This window comes from Bos javanicus, chromosome 20 (genome assembly GCF_032452875.1).
Source record: "Bos javanicus breed banteng chromosome 20, ARS-OSU_banteng_1.0, whole genome shotgun sequence".
NCBI classification, from domain to species: domain Eukaryota; kingdom Metazoa; phylum Chordata; class Mammalia; order Artiodactyla; family Bovidae; genus Bos; species Bos javanicus.
This window is the reverse complement of record NC_083887.1, coordinates 9,139,635-9,158,305: the sequence shown is the minus strand read 5'-3', so window position 1 is coordinate 9,158,305 and position 18,671 is coordinate 9,139,635. Positions and strand designations below refer to the sequence as shown.

General features: G+C 42.7%; 1 protein-coding gene across 4 annotated transcripts in view; it reads left to right on the top strand.

The window, feature by feature from the left end:
- Nucleotides 1-18,300, top strand: part of PTCD2 (pentatricopeptide repeat domain 2) — a 302,620-nt gene extending 284,320 nt beyond the window's left edge. Inside the window, exons 5-11 of one of the 4 annotated variants that reach the window (XM_061393308.1) lie at nucleotides 503-581; nucleotides 993-1,084; nucleotides 3,268-3,381; nucleotides 6,831-6,905; nucleotides 7,371-7,648; nucleotides 8,305-8,393; nucleotides 14,088-14,173. In XM_061393308.1, coding sequence (XP_061249292.1) covers nucleotides 503-581; nucleotides 993-1,084; nucleotides 3,268-3,381; nucleotides 6,831-6,905; nucleotides 7,371-7,451 — 441 coding nt within the window. In that variant the 3' untranslated portion in view covers nucleotides 7,452-7,648; nucleotides 8,305-8,393; nucleotides 14,088-14,173. Of the gene's footprint in view, nucleotides 1-502; nucleotides 582-992; nucleotides 1,085-3,267; nucleotides 3,382-6,830; nucleotides 6,906-7,370; nucleotides 8,394-14,087; nucleotides 14,202-17,290 lie in introns of those variants that run through there. The other 3 variants (XM_061393309.1, XM_061393307.1, XM_061393311.1) reach the window with 3 other exon arrangements.
- The last annotated feature ends 371 nt before the right edge of the window (nucleotides 18,301-18,671 follow it).

Below are 18,671 nucleotides of genomic sequence, written 5' to 3'. Positions count from 1 at the left end.
GTGTATTTGAATAGCATGTGTCACATTATCATGGCATTAAAAATGCTGAGAACCACTGTCTCAGTGAAGTATTTCATAAAGTAAATAATCAACTCTGTACTGTTTGCCAAAAGAGGATGATAGTTGTGCAAGCCTGTCCTGCCTCTGTCCTCAAGCACACTTCCAGCTGCCATTTCACGTTAATATGCTGCCACCCAGGTTCCAGGACCATCCCCACCAGGGTTGATCAGCCTGGTTCTTTTCCTCTAAGCTTGGCAGAGCCACGCTACATAAAGACGTTCTTCACTGCATTTCTGAAACCTGGAGATCTCTTGCCATGTCTCTTGCCTCTTGTTCACTGTGCCCACTGCCAAAGGCATGATGCCCAAAGAGTGGGCAGTACTTAAATTTTTTTGCTAAATGAAGTTTGTACAAAAGCAAGTCCTAGACAGAGAAGATGCAGTGTAAGTATTCTCTTAATAATTTTAACTTTTAACCAAACTGTATTGTTTTTCTTCAATAGCATTTACAAGGTTTCTTCTCAGACTCCACATCATTCAATATTTTGATGGATATGTTATTTATCAAAGGCAAATATAGAAGTAAGTATCACAATTTATGTTTGCTGAAAAATTCTGTCTTTGCAGGTAAAGCAATTAGGATAAACAATAGGCCATGTAAAAATGACCCTTATATTCCTGATAAGTGGCTGAATTATGGAGACCCCATTCTTTAAATGCGGCTACCATGCTGCATCATGTCATGACTTAAACACCCCGGTTTTTACTTATGCTGCAGTGAAAATAGGTTTAAAATAATAGTTCTTCCTGTATAATTTGATAATTTATTTTACAATTTAGTTAACTATTAAATGACTTTGAAAGTTTTTATTGTGCTGAAGCATACTTTTCAATACATGGGGCTAAACAGATTGAACTCTGGGAGTCAAAGTAGAGGACTCTGAACTTACTTAATGCATTTAACACTGGCGGTCCACTCCTGGCTCTTGGCAGGTGCATTGGAAGTACTGATTGAGATGAAAAACCAAGATCTGAAGTTCAACAAAGATACCTATGTCCTTGCTTTTGCAATTTGCTACAAACTGGTAAGACTGTCTTCCCTAAACTTTTAGAGCATTTTGGGTTGTGTTTGACAGAGGATTTAATTTTTTCTTCCCCCTCTACAAATAAAATTCAGTTCCTCTGAAGTCTGTTTTCCATCTGGTGCAGATATTTCCATTTTAAATATGTTCATTTTTAGAAAAACCAAGTTAGCCATGCCAGACAGTCCTATCATGGGAAAAGCAATTTTATCACCTTTCAGTCTTCTCTGGCATTTGTGTAGATAATGAGAGCAAGAAGCAGTGTGCTGGGTTCAAGCTCTGCTGGAGAGTCGGTCCTCTTGCTCACACTGGACATCACCAGGCCAGTCGTGTCTGGCCCTCTCCCCTGGAAGTCTTGGCATCCTTCAGGGATAACTCAAGGGCTGCTTCTTCCTCATCTGTGAATTCTTCTGTGATCACTAAGTTGGAAGTGACGTCTAGCTCTTGTGGTATCCCTTGATTGTGCTCTGTTTGTAGTCACAGACATGGCACTCGTAACACTGCCTGATACACCAAGTAGACGCACAGTTCATCCCCCTGTAGAGGGTAGACGCCCTGAAGCACCATATAGCCAGCACCGAACAGTGTCTGGTTCACAGCTGATCTTTAATAAATGTATGTGACATTAAAATAAATTCTTTGATAATAGAGAGCATGACATAGATCCCTATTCTCATCACTATATCAGGATTGTTTCTAGCACATAGACTATTTCTTTATTACTTATTGAATGCACAAATGGTAACTGAAATACTACAGTGACCCAGGTTCTGTGCATTATTGTACACATTCTTGCTGTTTTAAACAAAAACTCCTTATACTGAAAATGAAGGAACACTAAGCAAGGCAGAATATGGGTATTGAAAAATTCCCTGAAAAATAAAGCAGTATCAACTTTCCAAAGCAAGAGGGGCAGCTGGTTTCAGGGAAAAGAAACCAACCTGGAAACTGAACATCGTGAACTCTAGTCTCAACTTTAGCAAGAACTGGTTTTGAAATTACTTACCTCATTTGTGAAATGAAGTGTTTGGATTCAGGAGTCAGCAAGCTTTTTCTTTAAAAGGCCAGATAGTTAATATTTTAGACTTTGGGGCTCTGCCACTTAATGGTCTCTGTCACATCATCATCCTTAGTTTTACAAACCTTTTAAAAAAACGTAAGAGCCAGTCTTAGCCATAGCTGGCTTTGGCCCCAGGGTCATAGTTTGCTGACTGCCAGATTGTTAGACGATCCTTTCCAACTCCACAACTTTATGATCTGTGAATCAGAGGCCAGTGCAACACACACTTGAGCATCACTTCCTCAGCACTGTGACACCCAGCTTCCTGCCCTTCTCTGAGATGCCTCCCTGAGTATGTACTGAAGTGAAGAGAACTGAACTCTACTGCTTATGAAGGGCCAGAGGACTTTTCCAAGAATAACCTCATTTCATTCAGTGGGGAGACGAGTTGAAACACTGGTCAGCCATTGCAGACTGCAAGTCAATCCTGGGAGCTCTCCTCTCTCTTTAAATTCAGGTGTTCCTTTAGGGTTTGAGTTGTGAATCACATCATGGCACACACACGTCGGCACAGAGCTGACGCTGCTGTCGTAAGCCTCACCCACCCACAACACGAAGGAAGAGGATTGTCTCGCCGCTGCTGCCCGCTAGTTTGTGTATCGCTTATGTTGTTAGGTTGTTTGGGTTCTGTTTTCTTGGGATTCTTTCATGATTTACATTCAAAAAAGTTTTCATGTTTCCAAACATTTGACTTAAGATGGTTATTTTTGGATTGGAAACCTCCTCGGGAAAAGTTCTGTGTGATGCTGAGCTTTACTCTGTCCTCTAACGTGGCTGAAGCAGGCTGACTCTTCACGCTTGTCTGCTCTGGTACCTGTGTCTGAAAACCAGCCTGCCTGGATGAAAAGTAATCCGAATGTTTGCTGGGAGAGCAGCCCCCAATCAGAGAAACTGGCAAAGAGCTAAAAATGGAGTTCATTTAGATTTGAACTGCTAATGTGTAGCTAACTGAGCCTGTTTACAAATAGTAAACGGAGAGCTTGATATGGAGCTCAGTCTTTTAAGTGGCTTCAGAGGCTCCAGGAAGTTCTTCCAAAAGGAAATCGGGAACACTGAGCACCACTAATCAACTTACTAAACTTAAAGGTTTGCAACGTTTATTTATTGAACAATCCTGTCTTCCCAGAATAGCCCTGAATCTTTTCAAATCTGTACCACATTAAGAGAAGAAGCCCTAATCAAAGGAGAAATCCTCCCCAGGAGAGCATCCTGTTTTGCAGTGGCATTAGCTCTGAACCAGGTGAGGCTGTGGGGTACACACAAATGAACTGGGGGTAGGCAAGCTTGGCTACTCTCAGGTGTTCCTGCTTTTATTTCTTTATCCCTCTGACTCTCATAGAAAAAAGTCCCCATAAGGAGACCAGTGCCTTTGGTGCCATGGCAACCTGCATCCATACCTCTGCCTCCAGAGAGCATTTTCATTTACAGCTGAGGGCCTAACATGTGCTGCTGTTCACATGGGACTAGGGGGAATCCTGTGGAAAATCAGTGAGGGAGGCTGCACTCGGAGAACTTTCTCAAGTAATTAAAGTTTAAAATTCAGATGATTCATTTGCTATGTAATGTGCTCAGAGAACAGTTTTAAATCCAAGGCTGTCCATAGTGTGTCTTCTAATAAATTCTTCAGGGGAACACTATGCCTTGAGTTCCTGGTATTTAAAGTTATTTGTCTTTTTTTTTTTTTTTTGGTTTTTTTGTTGTACCTAAACTACAGTTTTGTCAGATATAAAATTGTGAAGTGATATTTCCTTTCCTGGAGGTTTTCTTTGGCATTGTTCTCTCTTCTAGAGTGGAATGTTGCCATGGAGAAATCTGAGGCCTGCCTGATTTTTTTTTTCCACTTCTGAGTGACCTGATCTTGTTCATTTTTCTCATTTTTGACCTTTATATCCATGGAAACATGTTTTCATTGGGATTTCTTCATCTGTTCTTTTCTTTTTCTTTTTGTTGCTGTAATCCTTTCTTTCTTTTCCCCCCTCATATTGTCTATAGATAGATCACATGCTGGTTCCTTTTTGGTTATTCATCATTGAAGAACAAACGTTTCTCTTAGATCAGACATCTTTGGAAGACTCATGTCAGAAGAAACCTGAGCCATGCTGCCGTGGTCTTGGGTAGCAGGCGTTTTCTTTATGTGTGGAGTTTTCTATACTGGCTTTGTTTCTATACTGGCTTTGTTTCTGCCTGGCCAATGGGAATAGGCATGGAGGTGACTCTGAATGGAAAGTCTCTTCCCTACTGCTGCTGGAAGTGACATGCCGTTTCCTGCTAATATGGGTGATCTGTGTAAATTCTTTTTCTTTTTTTTTTTTTACTTTATTTTTTAAAATTAGTCTATTTTTTATTGAAGGATAATTGCTTTACAGAATTTTGCTGTTTTCTGTGAAACCTCAACATGAATCAGCCGTAGATATACATAAATCCCCTCCCTTTTGAAGCTTCCTCCCATCTCCCGCCCCATCCCACCCCTCTAGGTTAATACAGAGCCCCCGTTTGAGTTTCCTGAGCCATACAGCAAATTCCCGTTGGTTACCTATTTTATATATGGTAGTGTAAGTTTCCATGTTACTCTTTCCCTGCATCTCACTCTCTCCTCCCCTCTCCCCATGTCCATAAGTCTATCTCTATGTCTGTTTCTCCATTGTTGCCCTGTAAGTAAATTCTTCAGTACCATTTTTCTAGATTCCATATATATGTGTTAGACTATGATATTTATCTTTCTGACTTACTCTGTATAATAGGTTCTAGGTTCATTCACCTCATTAGAACTGACTCAAATGGGTTCCTTTTTATGGCTGAGTAATATTCCATTGTGTATCTATACAACTTCTTTATCCGTTCATCTGTTGATGGACATCTAGGTTGCTTCCATGTTCTAGCTATTGCAAATAGTGCTGCAGTGAACAATGGGATACATGTGTCTCTTTCAATTTTGGTTTCCTCAGGGTATATCCCCAGGAGTGGGATTGCTGGGTCATATGGTGGTTTTATTGCTAGTTTTTTAAGGAATCTCCATACCATCTTCCATGGAGAAGGCAATGGCAACCCACTCCAGTACTCTTGTCTGGAAAATCCCACAGACTGAGGAGCCTGGTGGGCTGCAGTCCATGGGGTTGCTAAGAGTCGGACATGACTGAGCGACTTCACTTTGACTTTTCACTTTCATACATTGGAGAAGGAAATGGCAACCCACTCCAGTGTTCTTGCCTGGAGAAGCCCAGGGACGGGGGAGCCTGGTGGGCTGCCGTCTATGGGGTTGCACAGAGTCAGACACGACTGAAGCGACTTAGCAGTAGCAGTAGCATACCATCTTCCATAGTGGCTATATCAATTTAGATTCCCACCGACAGTGCAAGAGTGTTCCCTTTTCTCCACACCCTCTCCAGCATTTCTTATTTGTAAACTTTTTGATGAGGGCCATTGTGACCCATGTGAGGTGATATCTCATTGTAATTTTGATTTGCATTTCTCTAATAATGAGCGATGTTGAGCATCTTTTCATGTGTTTGTTAGCCATCTGTATGTCTTCTTTGGAGAAACATCTGTTTAAATCTTTTTCCCACTTTTTGATTGGGTTGTTTGTTTTTCTGGTATTGAGTTGTATGAGCTGCTTGTATATTTTGGAAATTAATCCTTTGTCAGTTGTTTCATTTGCTATTATTTTCTCCCATTCGGAGGGCTGTCTTTTCACCTTGCTTATAGTTTCCTTTGCTGTGCAAAAGCTTTCATGTTTAATCAGGTCCCACTTGTTTACTTTTGTTTTTATTTCCATTACTCTAGGAGGCGGGTCATAGAGGATCTTGCTGTGATTTATGTCATCGAGTGTCCTGCCTATGTTTTCCTCTAAGAGTTTTATAGTTTCTGGTCTTACATTTAGGTCTTTAATCCATTTTGAGTTTATCTTTGTGTATGGTGTCAGGAAGTGTTCTAATTTCATTCTTTTACACATAGCTGTCTAGTTTTCCCAGCACCATTTACTGAAGAGGCTGACTTTGCCCCATTGTATATTCTTGTCTCCTTTGTCAAAAATAAGGTACCTACAGGTGCATGGGTTTATTTCTGAGTTTTCTATCTTATTCCATTGATCTGTGTAAATTCTTAATTAGCCTCACATCTGCCATCAAAAGGATCCAGAGACGTCGTTACTAGTCCTAAACTCTCCTACCACCATTGTAAAGAGAAAGTGAGTACTTCCGGCTGTGCCCCCACTTTTGAGGACAACTCTGCACTTCTTCTGGGCAATGCAGCCATGTCCTCCTCTTACTGCTCCGTCCAGAGCTCACCCAAGCTCCAGCTCCAATGTTTTTGGCAATGCAAACTTCTTCTTTGGTTTGAGGTTTCTGCTATGTTCTAATTAGGCTAAAAATGGGTTTGCATTTCTATTTCTCAAAGTTGCTTTTTTTTTTTTTTGAGAGCTCATTCCAATGAGAGAGGGGACATGCCAACTTTATGCCTCCATCCTAAAAAGTGGAAGTCAAGCAGGTTGTTAAAACATTAAGAAATATGCCACAGTAGGAAACATTTTACAGAATGTTCATTTTTGATTACTAGAAAACATTCTTTTCTCTGTGGACTTCAGAACCCTGGGGCACCATGGATAGGACTATCTTGACATCTTTAAATCATCTTTATTACAGCAGAGTAATGTTTATATGACTTGAGGGTCTGACTTGTTTTTCTTCCTTCTAGAACCAGGTGGCAAAAGCTATATCCATTTTTTCTCAAATCATGAACCCAGAAAGCATAATCTGCACTAATTTAAATGTAAGTAACTTCTTTATGGTTAAAGTAAGGCTTGAAATGTAATAAAAGGGTTTTTTTTTTTTGGGCGGGGGGGGGGTCTGTGTACAACAAATGACTTTTGATCTCCCAAGGTCTTTATTCATTCTGTTCATTTGTCAATCACCGTGTGAAAGTTATAGTAGAGCCCTGTGAAAGGAGTCAGCACGAGCTTCCGGGGGTTTAGAAATAGGTGGGAAACACAGACATGCTCATCAGAAGAGCTGGCTAAATGCTTCAGGTGTAACACAGGACTACAGAAGGCTGTCGATTTAGAGAGACGGGGGATGGGCTCTGCGGTCTCTTCACTGAGACTCTAAGAAAAGCCTGCGTGCGACTACCTCCTATCCATGGTACCCGGCTCATGGAGCCAGCATATCCACAGTGCATAAAGTGGTGTCTAACATGGTAAACAATAAATGCTCGCTGTCCTCATTCTTACTTTGCCAGCCTGCCGTGGCCTGTCTACCCAGTGAGTCATCCTCACCTTCTTGGGGCAATGAAAAGACTAAGAGACTCTCCTGCCGTTAAAGACACACACAGCACCCACTCAGCGAGGCCCTGCTGAGGCCCTGCTCATATGCTGACTACGTTTGTGTTGTGGGGAGTTGAAAAGAGAGCCCCTAGAACTTACAGTCTCCTGAAACATCAAGGGACCAAGATGAGGAAAACATTGTCAGAAGAGCAGAAATGTGTGAACACCAAGATGCCATGAGCTGGGATAGCAGGTCCTAGCCAGAGTGGTGTTCCAGGCTGGGGAAGGAAGGGCCAGCCAGCAGGAGCTAAAGCCTGGGGAGGAGAGAGGTGCTGAGTAGATTGGGAAGGAGGACAGGGCTGTGGGCTGGAGGGGTGGAGGGAAGGGCATTCTCTGTTGGGAGATTAATTTTGTTGAGGGTTCTAGTTTGCAAGTTAGTTAGTTCTCCTAGCTCTGATTCCTTAGTCAAAGGTACTTAACCTCTATGAATCCCATTTTTCCTTTTGTCTGAAATAACACTAGTAATAATACCTTCTTTCATTATGAGAATTGAATAAATAATGCATATAAAGTAATTAGCACAGCACAGTTAGTGCATGGCATGTAGTCAGTGTTCAGTGATGTTTGCTAATACCAGTAGTATTTGTTTAAAATGACATATGTTAAATAAAAAGGATTATTTATTTGCAATAAATCCTAGGACCTATGAATAGGAATTGGGCAGAACTCCAAGCTTCCATGCTTTTAGTTCTGCTCATAATTACCCTCAAATGTCACCCCCAGACCCATGCCCAGATGACTTTCAAGAAAAGGACTAGATAAGCCTTTATGGTAAATTTTGGGTAACAAGTTCCAGCAAGAAGTCTGAGATAAGAAGACCATATATCTGACCTCATATTTACTTTTCAGAATGCTTACACAGGAGGGAAAGATGAACCTAGGGAACCAGAAAGATGGAGACAGTGATAGCAGAGAACCTGCCTGGAAAAAAGAGAGAGGTGGGTTTAGAAGGGAAGAGACTAAATATTAGAAAAATACCCTAACAGAGATCTTGTGGTTGGCAAAGGGCATGAGCCCCGAGCAGGGATGAGTGTCAGTGCTCAGTTAAGAGCTCATCTGTAAAACCTGGTAATGGATCTGATATAAACTGATGAACGTCATAAGAAAGGGAGAAAGAGGTCCCAGAAATGAGTTTACAAGGCATCAGTGGTGAAGCAGAAGAAGCGTCAGGAAAAGGCAAGGAAGGAATAGCAGCAGGGTGTTGAAGCCTAAGGGTGCTGACAGCCCGACGTGCCGTCACCTCCTGCAGGCAGGCCCTGGCCCAAGACAGGGCACCGGAGCAGAAACTGTGGGCCAGACTGTGAAGCTCTCGGCTGAAGCAGATCTGGGAGTCCAAGATGGCAAGGTCCAGAGTCCAGAATCCCAGGTCATTTGAGCCAATAAGTGCAACAGACTAGGAAGCCAGATCTTTCAGCAGACATATATGTGATTTTTTTTTTCCTTCTCTGCTTACTACCAGATGTGAATGGCTCTCAGTCTCTAAGTAAATATCTGCTTCTGAGAGAGAGTGCCTGCGCTGCAGATGCACTCATCTCATGACTGGAGAGCCACAGAACTGCTAGGACTCCAGGTGGTTCACAGCATCAGGTGGGAAAGAAACCCAGGACAGTGTGAGAGAGAAGGTTTACGTGGATTGTTAGTAGCCTTTCCTAGAGTTGAAGTTAGTGTGGGGAGATCATTAAGGGTTGGTGAGAAATGGGAGTGAGCTTGGCAGAATTTTCGTTTATTTTAGCTAAGGTACCATGCTAGGTACTTACATCTATTGGTTTACTTTATAGAACGTTGTTAGAACAGTATTCCTCCATATTATACATGTGGAAAATGAAGATTCAAAGGGTAAGGACGTTACCTACGTTCTTCTTGCAGCTAATTAAACAAATCTGTTTGACTACAAAGCCTAGGGTTTCCCCACCACTCCAGACCTACAGAGATTAGCACTGTGTGCCTTTTATCTAGGATTGGAGCTAACTGCTCCTCCTGCATAAGGAAGGGAACACAGGACTGGATTTTAAAAAATGAAATCTGCTGTTGGTACATACATTCCATGTCCTTGAATTTACATTCCTCATCTGTTCAATCGTTGGCTCACTCTCACAGTTGCTAGGAGACTCTAGTAATGGTTTTTTTCCCCCAAATGAGAAAGGCGTGGTAGAAATAAAACACAAGTCTGCCAAGAGCTAAAGTGTCCATCTCAGTTGGAAGAGAAATCCAGAGCATGGTAGGGAGTGCGATCGTGAGCCAGGGCAGCCCAGCAGCTCCTCCTGGGGGAGCTAGCGGGCAGGGGAGACAGCCAATAAATGCGCCAAGAAACCTTGAATTGATCTTGAAAATGAATCATCCCCTCCATGAACTGGGTCATGGTATTATCCACTGTCCAGACACTTAGAGAGTTTTCTTGTTTAAAAATTGTCACTCAGGCAATTCTTCCAAATGTCCTTTGTAAATTTCTCCTATTTCAATATAAGCCTGCTTCCTCTTCTTGGGGATGGTGAAAAGAGATGGTTGCCATTCTCATGTTTAGGAATCTTTCAGATTTTGGGTCTCTGGTATTAGAGCACGGAGAAGGCAATGGCACCCCACTCCAGTGTTCTTGCCTGGAGAATCCCAGGGACGGGGGAGCCTGGTAGGCTGCCGTCTATTGGGTCGGACAGAGTCGGACACGACTGAAGTGACTTAGCAGCAGCAGCAGCGGCAGCTATTAGAACAGGTCTTTAAAAAATAATTTATTTGGCCCTAGCTTCTCCAAGGCTGAGTCATCTACTTAGAATCCATAAGGGCGATTTGTTAATTATTCAGAAATGGAAACCTGACAAGTAGGCTGAACAGAGAGTCTGTTCAGTGAGTATCAGCAGAAATAAATGATGTTGTTTTTTTTTTTTCCTGATCTTTAAAAATTCATGCCTTAGACTAAAATCTTTTCTTGCTGCCAGTTGGAATTTGAACTTACTTAATTCTTCCTCCTCAACCTAATTTTCTTTTCATTGAAATTGCTCCTGCTGCTGATGCAGCCCAGAGGACCTGGTTTCCCATTTCCCAGCTCGTGCTCGTTTCACACAGAACTGACGGAGCACGTGATCTCACCGAGGCACATGCGTGCTAACCCTGACCTTCCGTCTGAATTTAAACTCAACGATCCCAAAAGAACCATAGCCCCCTCTGGAGCGTTGCTGCTCAATGTCAGAGGACTGCTTTTCCCTTCCAAATATGTCTGAAAATAGCAGAGGCCAACAAAGGGGAGTTTTCCACCAATTTTATTTGAATTCTAATCATTTCTGTAGAAATCTACATCCATTTTGGAACTGAATTACTCTGCAGGGGAATTTCCAAGGGGTCAGTTTCACTGCTTTTATCATTTATCTAACCCAAGTGAATGTTTTAATGTTTGTTTCTCTGCTCACGAAGGCCACCCTAAAGTCCTAGCTCAGGTGGGAAGTCTCCTAGGCTGCCCAAGTAGGAAAGGAGGCAGGACCTATTATAATTTCTTATAAAACCCTTTGTGGCATCATCTCACTTAATATGCTTAAGAATCACATTTGATTGGAAGCAAGGCAGACTCTAAAGGTAACAAAAGTCTATACAAATAAGAGGCTTTCCTTTTCTTCCAAGTAGAAAACCAGAGGTGGTCGCTGTCGGTCTGGTATGACATTCCATAATGTCATCAGGGACCTGGCCTCTTTGTGTATTTCCACACCACCATCCTAAGCACATGACTTCCATCCATTGCATCTATCCCAGCAAGAAGTAGGAGAATGCAGGAGGACAGGGAAGTTGGTCCCTTATTGTAAAGCAGTTATCCTCCAAAAAGAAAAAAGAATGCTTTCCCAAATGTCTCACCCAACAACTTGTACTAACATGTTACTAGCAGGAGCTTAATCCCATGGTCACATCTAGTCGCACACAAACCTGAGAGATACAGTTTTGAGTTCTATACATGACGGCATCAGTTACCAAAAAAAAGGAAAATGGATACTGGTTAGAAAATTAGCAATCTCTACCACACTATGCTGTTCTACTTCAAATATAGCAAACTTGAAAAAAGAAATGCAAATTTCTGCATGTTCAGGACTTCTGTTCCCTTTTTTGGTCAAAGGTGTCCAGTGTTAACATTGTTAAATGTTAAATGTTAAACTTGTTAACATTTCTTGAGGTCTCAGAAAATCAGAGGGGCGGGAACTGTTCTAGGAGTAGTTTTACTTAACCAAAATTCCCCCTGCTCCTTGCTAATTCAATTTTCCTAGCCCTTTGTTTGAAATCTATAAGATGAAAGCAAAGCACTGTACCCTGATTTAGCTTTTCTAATGGTACCCTGAGACTTCAGTTTGAGACAAGCTTCTAGCTCTAAATTTTCTCTCTGCCTTTCATCAGTAACTGCCTCATCTATGTTGCCCTTCATCAATACAGTTCAAGGTACTGAACCTCACTCTTGAAATCCCTGTTGAATCAGAGGTAGCTGCTGGAGGCAAGAGAGAACCTGGGAAAGAACAGCTGAAATCTTCCAGATGCATATCATTGATAAGTATCTAGCATGAGCTCCAGGAGGTTTACCCTTGCAAATTGCTCGGGGACCTACACTCCCTTTCTCATTTCTCATTGAGGGTTTGCTCGGTGCCAGGCACTGCAGATGTAGTATCAACAAGATAGACTTGTCTTTGCCTTTCACATGACAGACCACTGCTAACCAAATTGGGATTGGTTTTTATTAACAAAACTGTTTAAGAACTATTAAGACTTGGAGATTTTACTCCACTTCCAAGCTAGTAAGTCAACCTGCCACAGTTTCCCAGATGCTGGTAGAGAACACGAGACACCAAGAGATGAAGGATGGTTTACTACTCACAGCAAGAGCAGCGGCCAGAGGATGAGCATTTTTGCTGCAGTTTCTTGAGCCCAGTTCCCACAGAGCAACATGAAGAGGTCCATACGTCTCTTGCACACACAGGGGTTTATGTTTTAAGAGAGGAACCATGAACTTGGAAAACTCAAATCTTTTAAAATGGGCAGTAAGTGTACCTGCCCTCAGCTTTGCATTAAATACTGTCTGTCTTCCCACGCTGCTGGTTGTACAAAGATCCTTGAAAATACAGTCTGGACTAAAGGCAGTGCTTCCACCTGACTCTGAGAAACCCCTGGAGTGTTCTCTCCTGACGAAGAATTCTGCCTGTGTTCTGAACACTGAACTTAGATCAGGTCCTTTGGAGCTGGCTACTTGAGGTCATTTCATTCTGTTCCGTAGAACCAAAAATAACGCCTCATCCTGACTGTATGCTCCGCAAGCATACAATATTATAAAATGGACTAGTAAGAAAATAAAATGGACTAGTAAGAAAATTTAGCTAGTTTTGTATAAAAACGGAACATCTCTTCCAGAAAATCTCTTTCCTAAAGATAGAGAGCCTTAAAAATGTTTATACCTTTTGATTTTATAATGTCACTTATGGGAATCAAGTCTAAGAAAGTAACAATTTTTTTAAAATATCTGAACATTTATTGATAAAGATGGTATTGCTCTATTTGATGCATTATTTATATAATGGATTGCTATGCATTCATCATTAAAAAATGAGGTTTTATTTTTTTCTAAAACTTTCTGATGCTATGAGAAAGTATTCATTTCATAATAATTGATCAAAAAGCAGAATTGGAGAAATTAATAGATTTGGAGGATAATAGATGAGATTATAAACAATGGTTAACATTAGTTGGTGAATTCTGAATTATTCTCATTTTCTTTCAACTTTACTGTATTCTTCAAATTACACCAATGAACATTGGTAATGGGGTACAGCGGAAATGTGTTCTTTTTTTCCAGTATGTTAATTGTATATGATGGAAAGTAGTTAGTGGTATCATTTTGAAAGCCAAGCACAGTACCCAGTTTGATAACTATAATATAAATAGGAGGGCCTCATTAAGACTTTAATCAGCTTCCACTTTATGCTTGAACAATCGCTATGCTTGCAATTTCCTAACCAAAAAAATTAAAAAGGTAAAGGTATCTTTTGCCCCAGAGCCAGTCTTATGAGATTATCTGATTGTCATATTCTCTGACTCCAGAGGAAACAGGAGGAAGAAACTAATAGTAATGTTTACTGAGGACCTCCTGTGTGTTGATGTTTAATGTTCACAGTAACACAAAATGTGAGCTGTAAAGGGATTCTCCTCATTTTACAAAAAAAGGTATTGAAAGATCGAACACCTGGCAGGAGTCACTGAGCTGTAACTGCAGAGCCAGGTGTGGGTCCAACCCAAGTGTGTCAGACCCCAGGGTCCCTGTTCTCACCATTTCTGCCTTGTGACAAGTTCCAAAGCTGTGGTGTTCTCATTAGCTATTGGAAAACATGTTTTTTGGCTGGTGGCATTCATTCAAAGCACTTTTGAACCTGTGCACACAAATGATGTGGAAATAGCATGAAAAGCATAGGGTTTCATGCTGCTGCTGCTGCTGCTAAGTCACTTCAGTCATGTCCGACTCTGTGCGACCCCATAGACGGCAGCCCACCAGGCTCCCCGTCCCTGGGATTCTCCAGGCAAGAACACTGGAGTGGGCTGCCATTTCCTTCTCTCACAGGGTGCATTTCTCAGTGCTGATTACAGACTCAGTTTTGTTTCTCTTGTTTCTTCTTTTTATTCAGATTATGATCCATATCCAGTCAAATATGTTGAAAACTCTAATAGACATATTAAAGGATGCCACAGAGGGAAATCTATCAAGATTTGTGAAAAGACATGTATTCTCAGAAGAAGTGGTAAGTGTGCGGTTTCTGCAGGACTCAGGTGAAGGAGCAGGAGCACTCTCAGAGGCTCACTTGGTGCCTTAACCCTGCAGGCCGCCTCCTTACAGAGCCTGGGAAATCCGGCCACCTCTCTGTCGTTCCTGCTGTAAGACTTCCACATGTGCATGTAAAGACTTCCCCTCTAACACGACATGTCCTCTGAAATTCTAGGAAAACTCGTTTCTTCTGCATTGTTCGTTTCCCCACACTGTGTTCATGGGTGTCAGCTCTTTTTTTGGTTTTCTTTTTCCTTTCTCCTCAAGCATCCAGTTCCTTCTCCCTATTCCTTACTCTCAGCTGATGACCTTGCTTCCTGTCGCACAGAGGTAACAGAAGCAATCAGAGGAGACCTGCTGCCACAATGACACCTCCTTGCCCCTCTCCCACGCCCCTCTCAGGCTTCCCTCCTGAAGCTGTGGTGACTGCAGGCCCCGCTCCAGAGCCTGGGAGCCCAGCCCCTCTGACCCCGCCCAGGGCATGAGCCCAGAAGTGGTATCACCTTCTTCTGAGCATCATCTCTGTCGCTCGCCTTCACTGCGAATCATCCCACAGGCAAACAGTAGGCTCTAGTATCTCTCATCCTCAAAAAAAAACACCCCAAAATTCCCCTACTTAAACAAGTGAAAAGATATGGCAAGTGTTTAGATAGGAAGAGACAAGCTCACAAAGTCAGCCCTTCCCAAGTTAACGTGATAATGTAACATTCCAATAAAAATACTATTAGGTTTTTTCTGTAGTTAAGGTTTAGTATAAAGAGCAAACTGGCAAAAGAGCTGGGGACTGTGAAAGAAGAGGCGCTAGACCTGCCAGGTACGAAACCAGAGTAAAGCTTCTCTCAGCTCCTGAGCAAACCAACTGAGGGAACATACAACTTTTTGCAAGATTATACAATAAAATTAAAGAAAAAGAAGCAGTTTCTAAACACTGAGAGCAAAATGAAACAAATGTCATACTTTTGTTTTAAAGTATGGCTTAAGTACAGAAAGAGGAATTATCATAAGTCATTTGAAACTAGTAGTTTATACATTGCTACTCTTGCCTGGAAAATCCCACAGACGGAGGAGCCTGGTAGGCTGCAGTCCATGGGGTCGCAGAATCGGACTCGACTGAGCGACTTCACTTTCGCTTTTCACTTTCATTGGAGAAGGAAATGGCAACCCACTCCAGTGTTCTTGCCTGGAGAATCCCAGGGACGGGGGAGCCTGGTGGGCTGCCGTCTATGGGGTCGCACAGAGTCGGACACGACTGAAGTGACTTAGCACCAACAGCAGCAGCAGTCATACAACCTAAAAGGGGGAAAGAGACGGTAAAGAAATCATAAATTATTGGCAGGGATCACTTTGTTGGTAATGATACTGGTGATGTCATTTTGACTAATCCAGGGGCCTGTTGGTTGGTCCTCCCCCCGTTTTTCTCCCTCTTCCCCGGCCTTGTACAGCTGGGTCCTGGCTGGGTCCCAGCTGGCACCCAAGATGGCAGGTTGGCAGCAGAGCACAGTGGCAGCGGCCTCCCCTCCGCCACACGGCGGCCGTCCCAGCCCTGTCCCCGCCCTCACCCCCAGCTGCAGGCTGGCAGAGGGAGCCTGTGGAGAAGCTAACTGGTCATGATTAAGTGTAAAGATCTATCTGAGATCTTCACTCTTCGTGGGTTGTGACTTACCTAAGCCTTTTTGGAATATGTTTAGAAAAGCAGGGAAACTAGAGAGGTAAGCTGGTCTTAACGTACACAATCGTGTGCATGTGTGTGCAGCACTGACACGACTTCAGCATTCTCACTAGCACTCACGTTAATCAGTCGTTCCCTTAGACCTGGCCCATCAATATGCTGCCCAGATTACAATCCCATGGACCATAGAGTCCATGGGGTTACAGAGAGTCGGACACGACTGAGCAACTTTCACTCCACTTTACTTCAAAGCATCTAGACAAACTTCACACTGGAAAATACTGATGGTTTTTCTCTGATTTTCCCCCTCTAAGCCTGATTTACTTAGAAAGCTCACCCTCTGGTTCAGTGTGTCCCCTGGTTGCTATGAGGCCACGTGGGGATCTGCTTGAGAAGTGAATTGATCCCTAAAACTCCAGCAGCTTTTGAGCTAGTTCTAAATATCAAGAATGTTGTTATATCATTAAAAAGAACTAAAGTACATAAAATGGTGATTTTGTTCAGAAGGTAGTTTCACATTCTAATTCTGAGTTCACCCATTTCTACAGACTTAAATCCCATTCATATACTTACGATGCTAATATTCACACCCCGGTCTAGACCTTGCCCCCATGCCTCAGACCCTGGATGTCTCACAGACACCTCAGTCTTGCCTGAAACACAGCTTTAGGTCTTCCCTCCCTAAATCTCACCCTCCTGTCTTCCCCATATCAGACAGTGACCACCCCCATCACCAGGTTACTAAAGCCCAAACTGGAAAGCTATCTCTGATGCCTCCCTCTCCCCTTCAACAATAAATCCTTTCAGTTTAATCTCCAAAATAGATTTCTAATATTTACATCTACTTCTCCATCTTTTCTATACATTTCTCAGTCTAAACCATCACCTGCCTGATGCCAGCCACCCCTGGATTAGTCTCCACATCCTTGTACCTCTAGTTCTCCATATAGCCTTTTAAAATCTACATCAGATATGTCCTCGTTTGGACCCTCTGATGGCTTTTAGAATAATTCCAAAAAACTTACCATGAGCTAGAAAGCCCTACATCATCTGGCCCTGCCTCCCACTCTGACCGTTAAACTGGACACATTTGACTCCACGCTCTTGACCTCCTTTCCCTGGTATGTTTCACTGTGTAGTATGTGCCACTTGAACCCCCACCTCCACCTTTTATAAAATATCAGGGATGGTTTTTGAGTACTAATCCAAACGTTGTCTGAAGCTTGTGGGATCCTTTATTGTCATTCCTGCCTCTGCCCCAGGATCCTCATTTTTACCACTTAAGTGCACACTCTACTTTTTTTTGGCATGTATATCTCTGCTGCTTGGAGGATAAAAAGAACAAGGAAGAAGTCTTGCAGGGATGTAACTATACGCTCTTCTTGCCTTTTTTTCAGCTGGTCAAAGTGAGGGAAAAAGTGAAGGACGTGCCCGCTCTCCTGGCCGAGTTTGATGAGCTTAACAAGAAACTGCACAGAAGTGGCCAGGTCACCGCATACACTTTGGATGCCCTGCTCTGCCACACCCCCAGCGACAGGCAGTCCTACACGGTGCTGCTGAACAAGAGGACAGTCAGCCGTCGGACCTTCCAGCCGCTCAGCCAGTCCCTGTGGGCTGAGTGACCCTGGGTTCAAACTTCCTGTGGGTCTGAGTTGGAGGGGGTCTGCCTTCAGTGACTCACTGGCTTCCTAGGAAATCAGGCATTGTATTCCAGTGGACACTATACAAGTCAACACTTGGTCTCCTCCTTGAATTTCCAAGTTCACTGGGTGCTGGCATGCTGCCTTGAGACATTGATGTTTTGTGCCGCCATGAAGATCTAGACACAGGAAGTGGAAAGCTCGGCTCCTGAAGGAAGGAGGCTTCTCTGTGAAAAGGGCCGAGGATCCTTGAAGGAACATGGCAACGGGCTCTAGTCCAGCTCCCAGAACCAGCGTGGAACCCAGTAAGCGCTAGCAGGAAGGAATTTCACTGTAAGTGGCCATCTGACTAATTTTCAGGGGAGTAATTACTTGCAGATTATAGCCTTACTGAATTAAGGAGGTCTGAAACCCTACGCTACCATCCTGGAAAACAGTCCAGGATTTTCTCACTGCTTCTGTCATTGTTACCTGGGACCCTGGACAAGACACCAGAGCCCTCATTTTTCCAGCTGTAAAATAATAGTGCCTATGTGACTCTACATACTGTTTTCAAATTTTCACTTCAAGGTTCAGTAGGGTCAAGTTGTTTTCAAAAATGAATTAAGAAATTGAAAGTGTCCTGAGAAAACATTTTGTTTTCTCAGCAGGACAAACAAAACCAGAATTTAACTCTCAGAACTGATGATAAGCCAAAATTTAGATGATTATTACTTTGGTCATTGGCAATCTACATGCTTTTCAAAATAAAACTCAATATAGCCTCATATCGCTCTCTGTATTCTTCAGTTTTCTATGTAGGTCATAATACTTGGTCCTATAGTTTGTCTCATTTGTTATTGATTTTCTCTTTTCTCTCCTTGGATGCTTTATTTTTATTTTTTAAATAGATATGACAGCAGGTCAGAGCTTCCTTGTAGAGACCTGTCTCTTGAAGGTTTGTAGCCCACCCCCTGAGGGGCCTGAGGGCCCCACGGTGCTGCAACCTCCCAGCCATCTTCCTGGAGCACTGCAGACTCCCTATTCAGTGCTGCCTCTAAAACCAGGGCTGACTCTCACTTGATGTTATTCTGAGGCGAGAACTGTTCACAGAACCAGAAGTTCTAGAGTAGGAGGAATCTTCTAAGTTTCCCCTTCA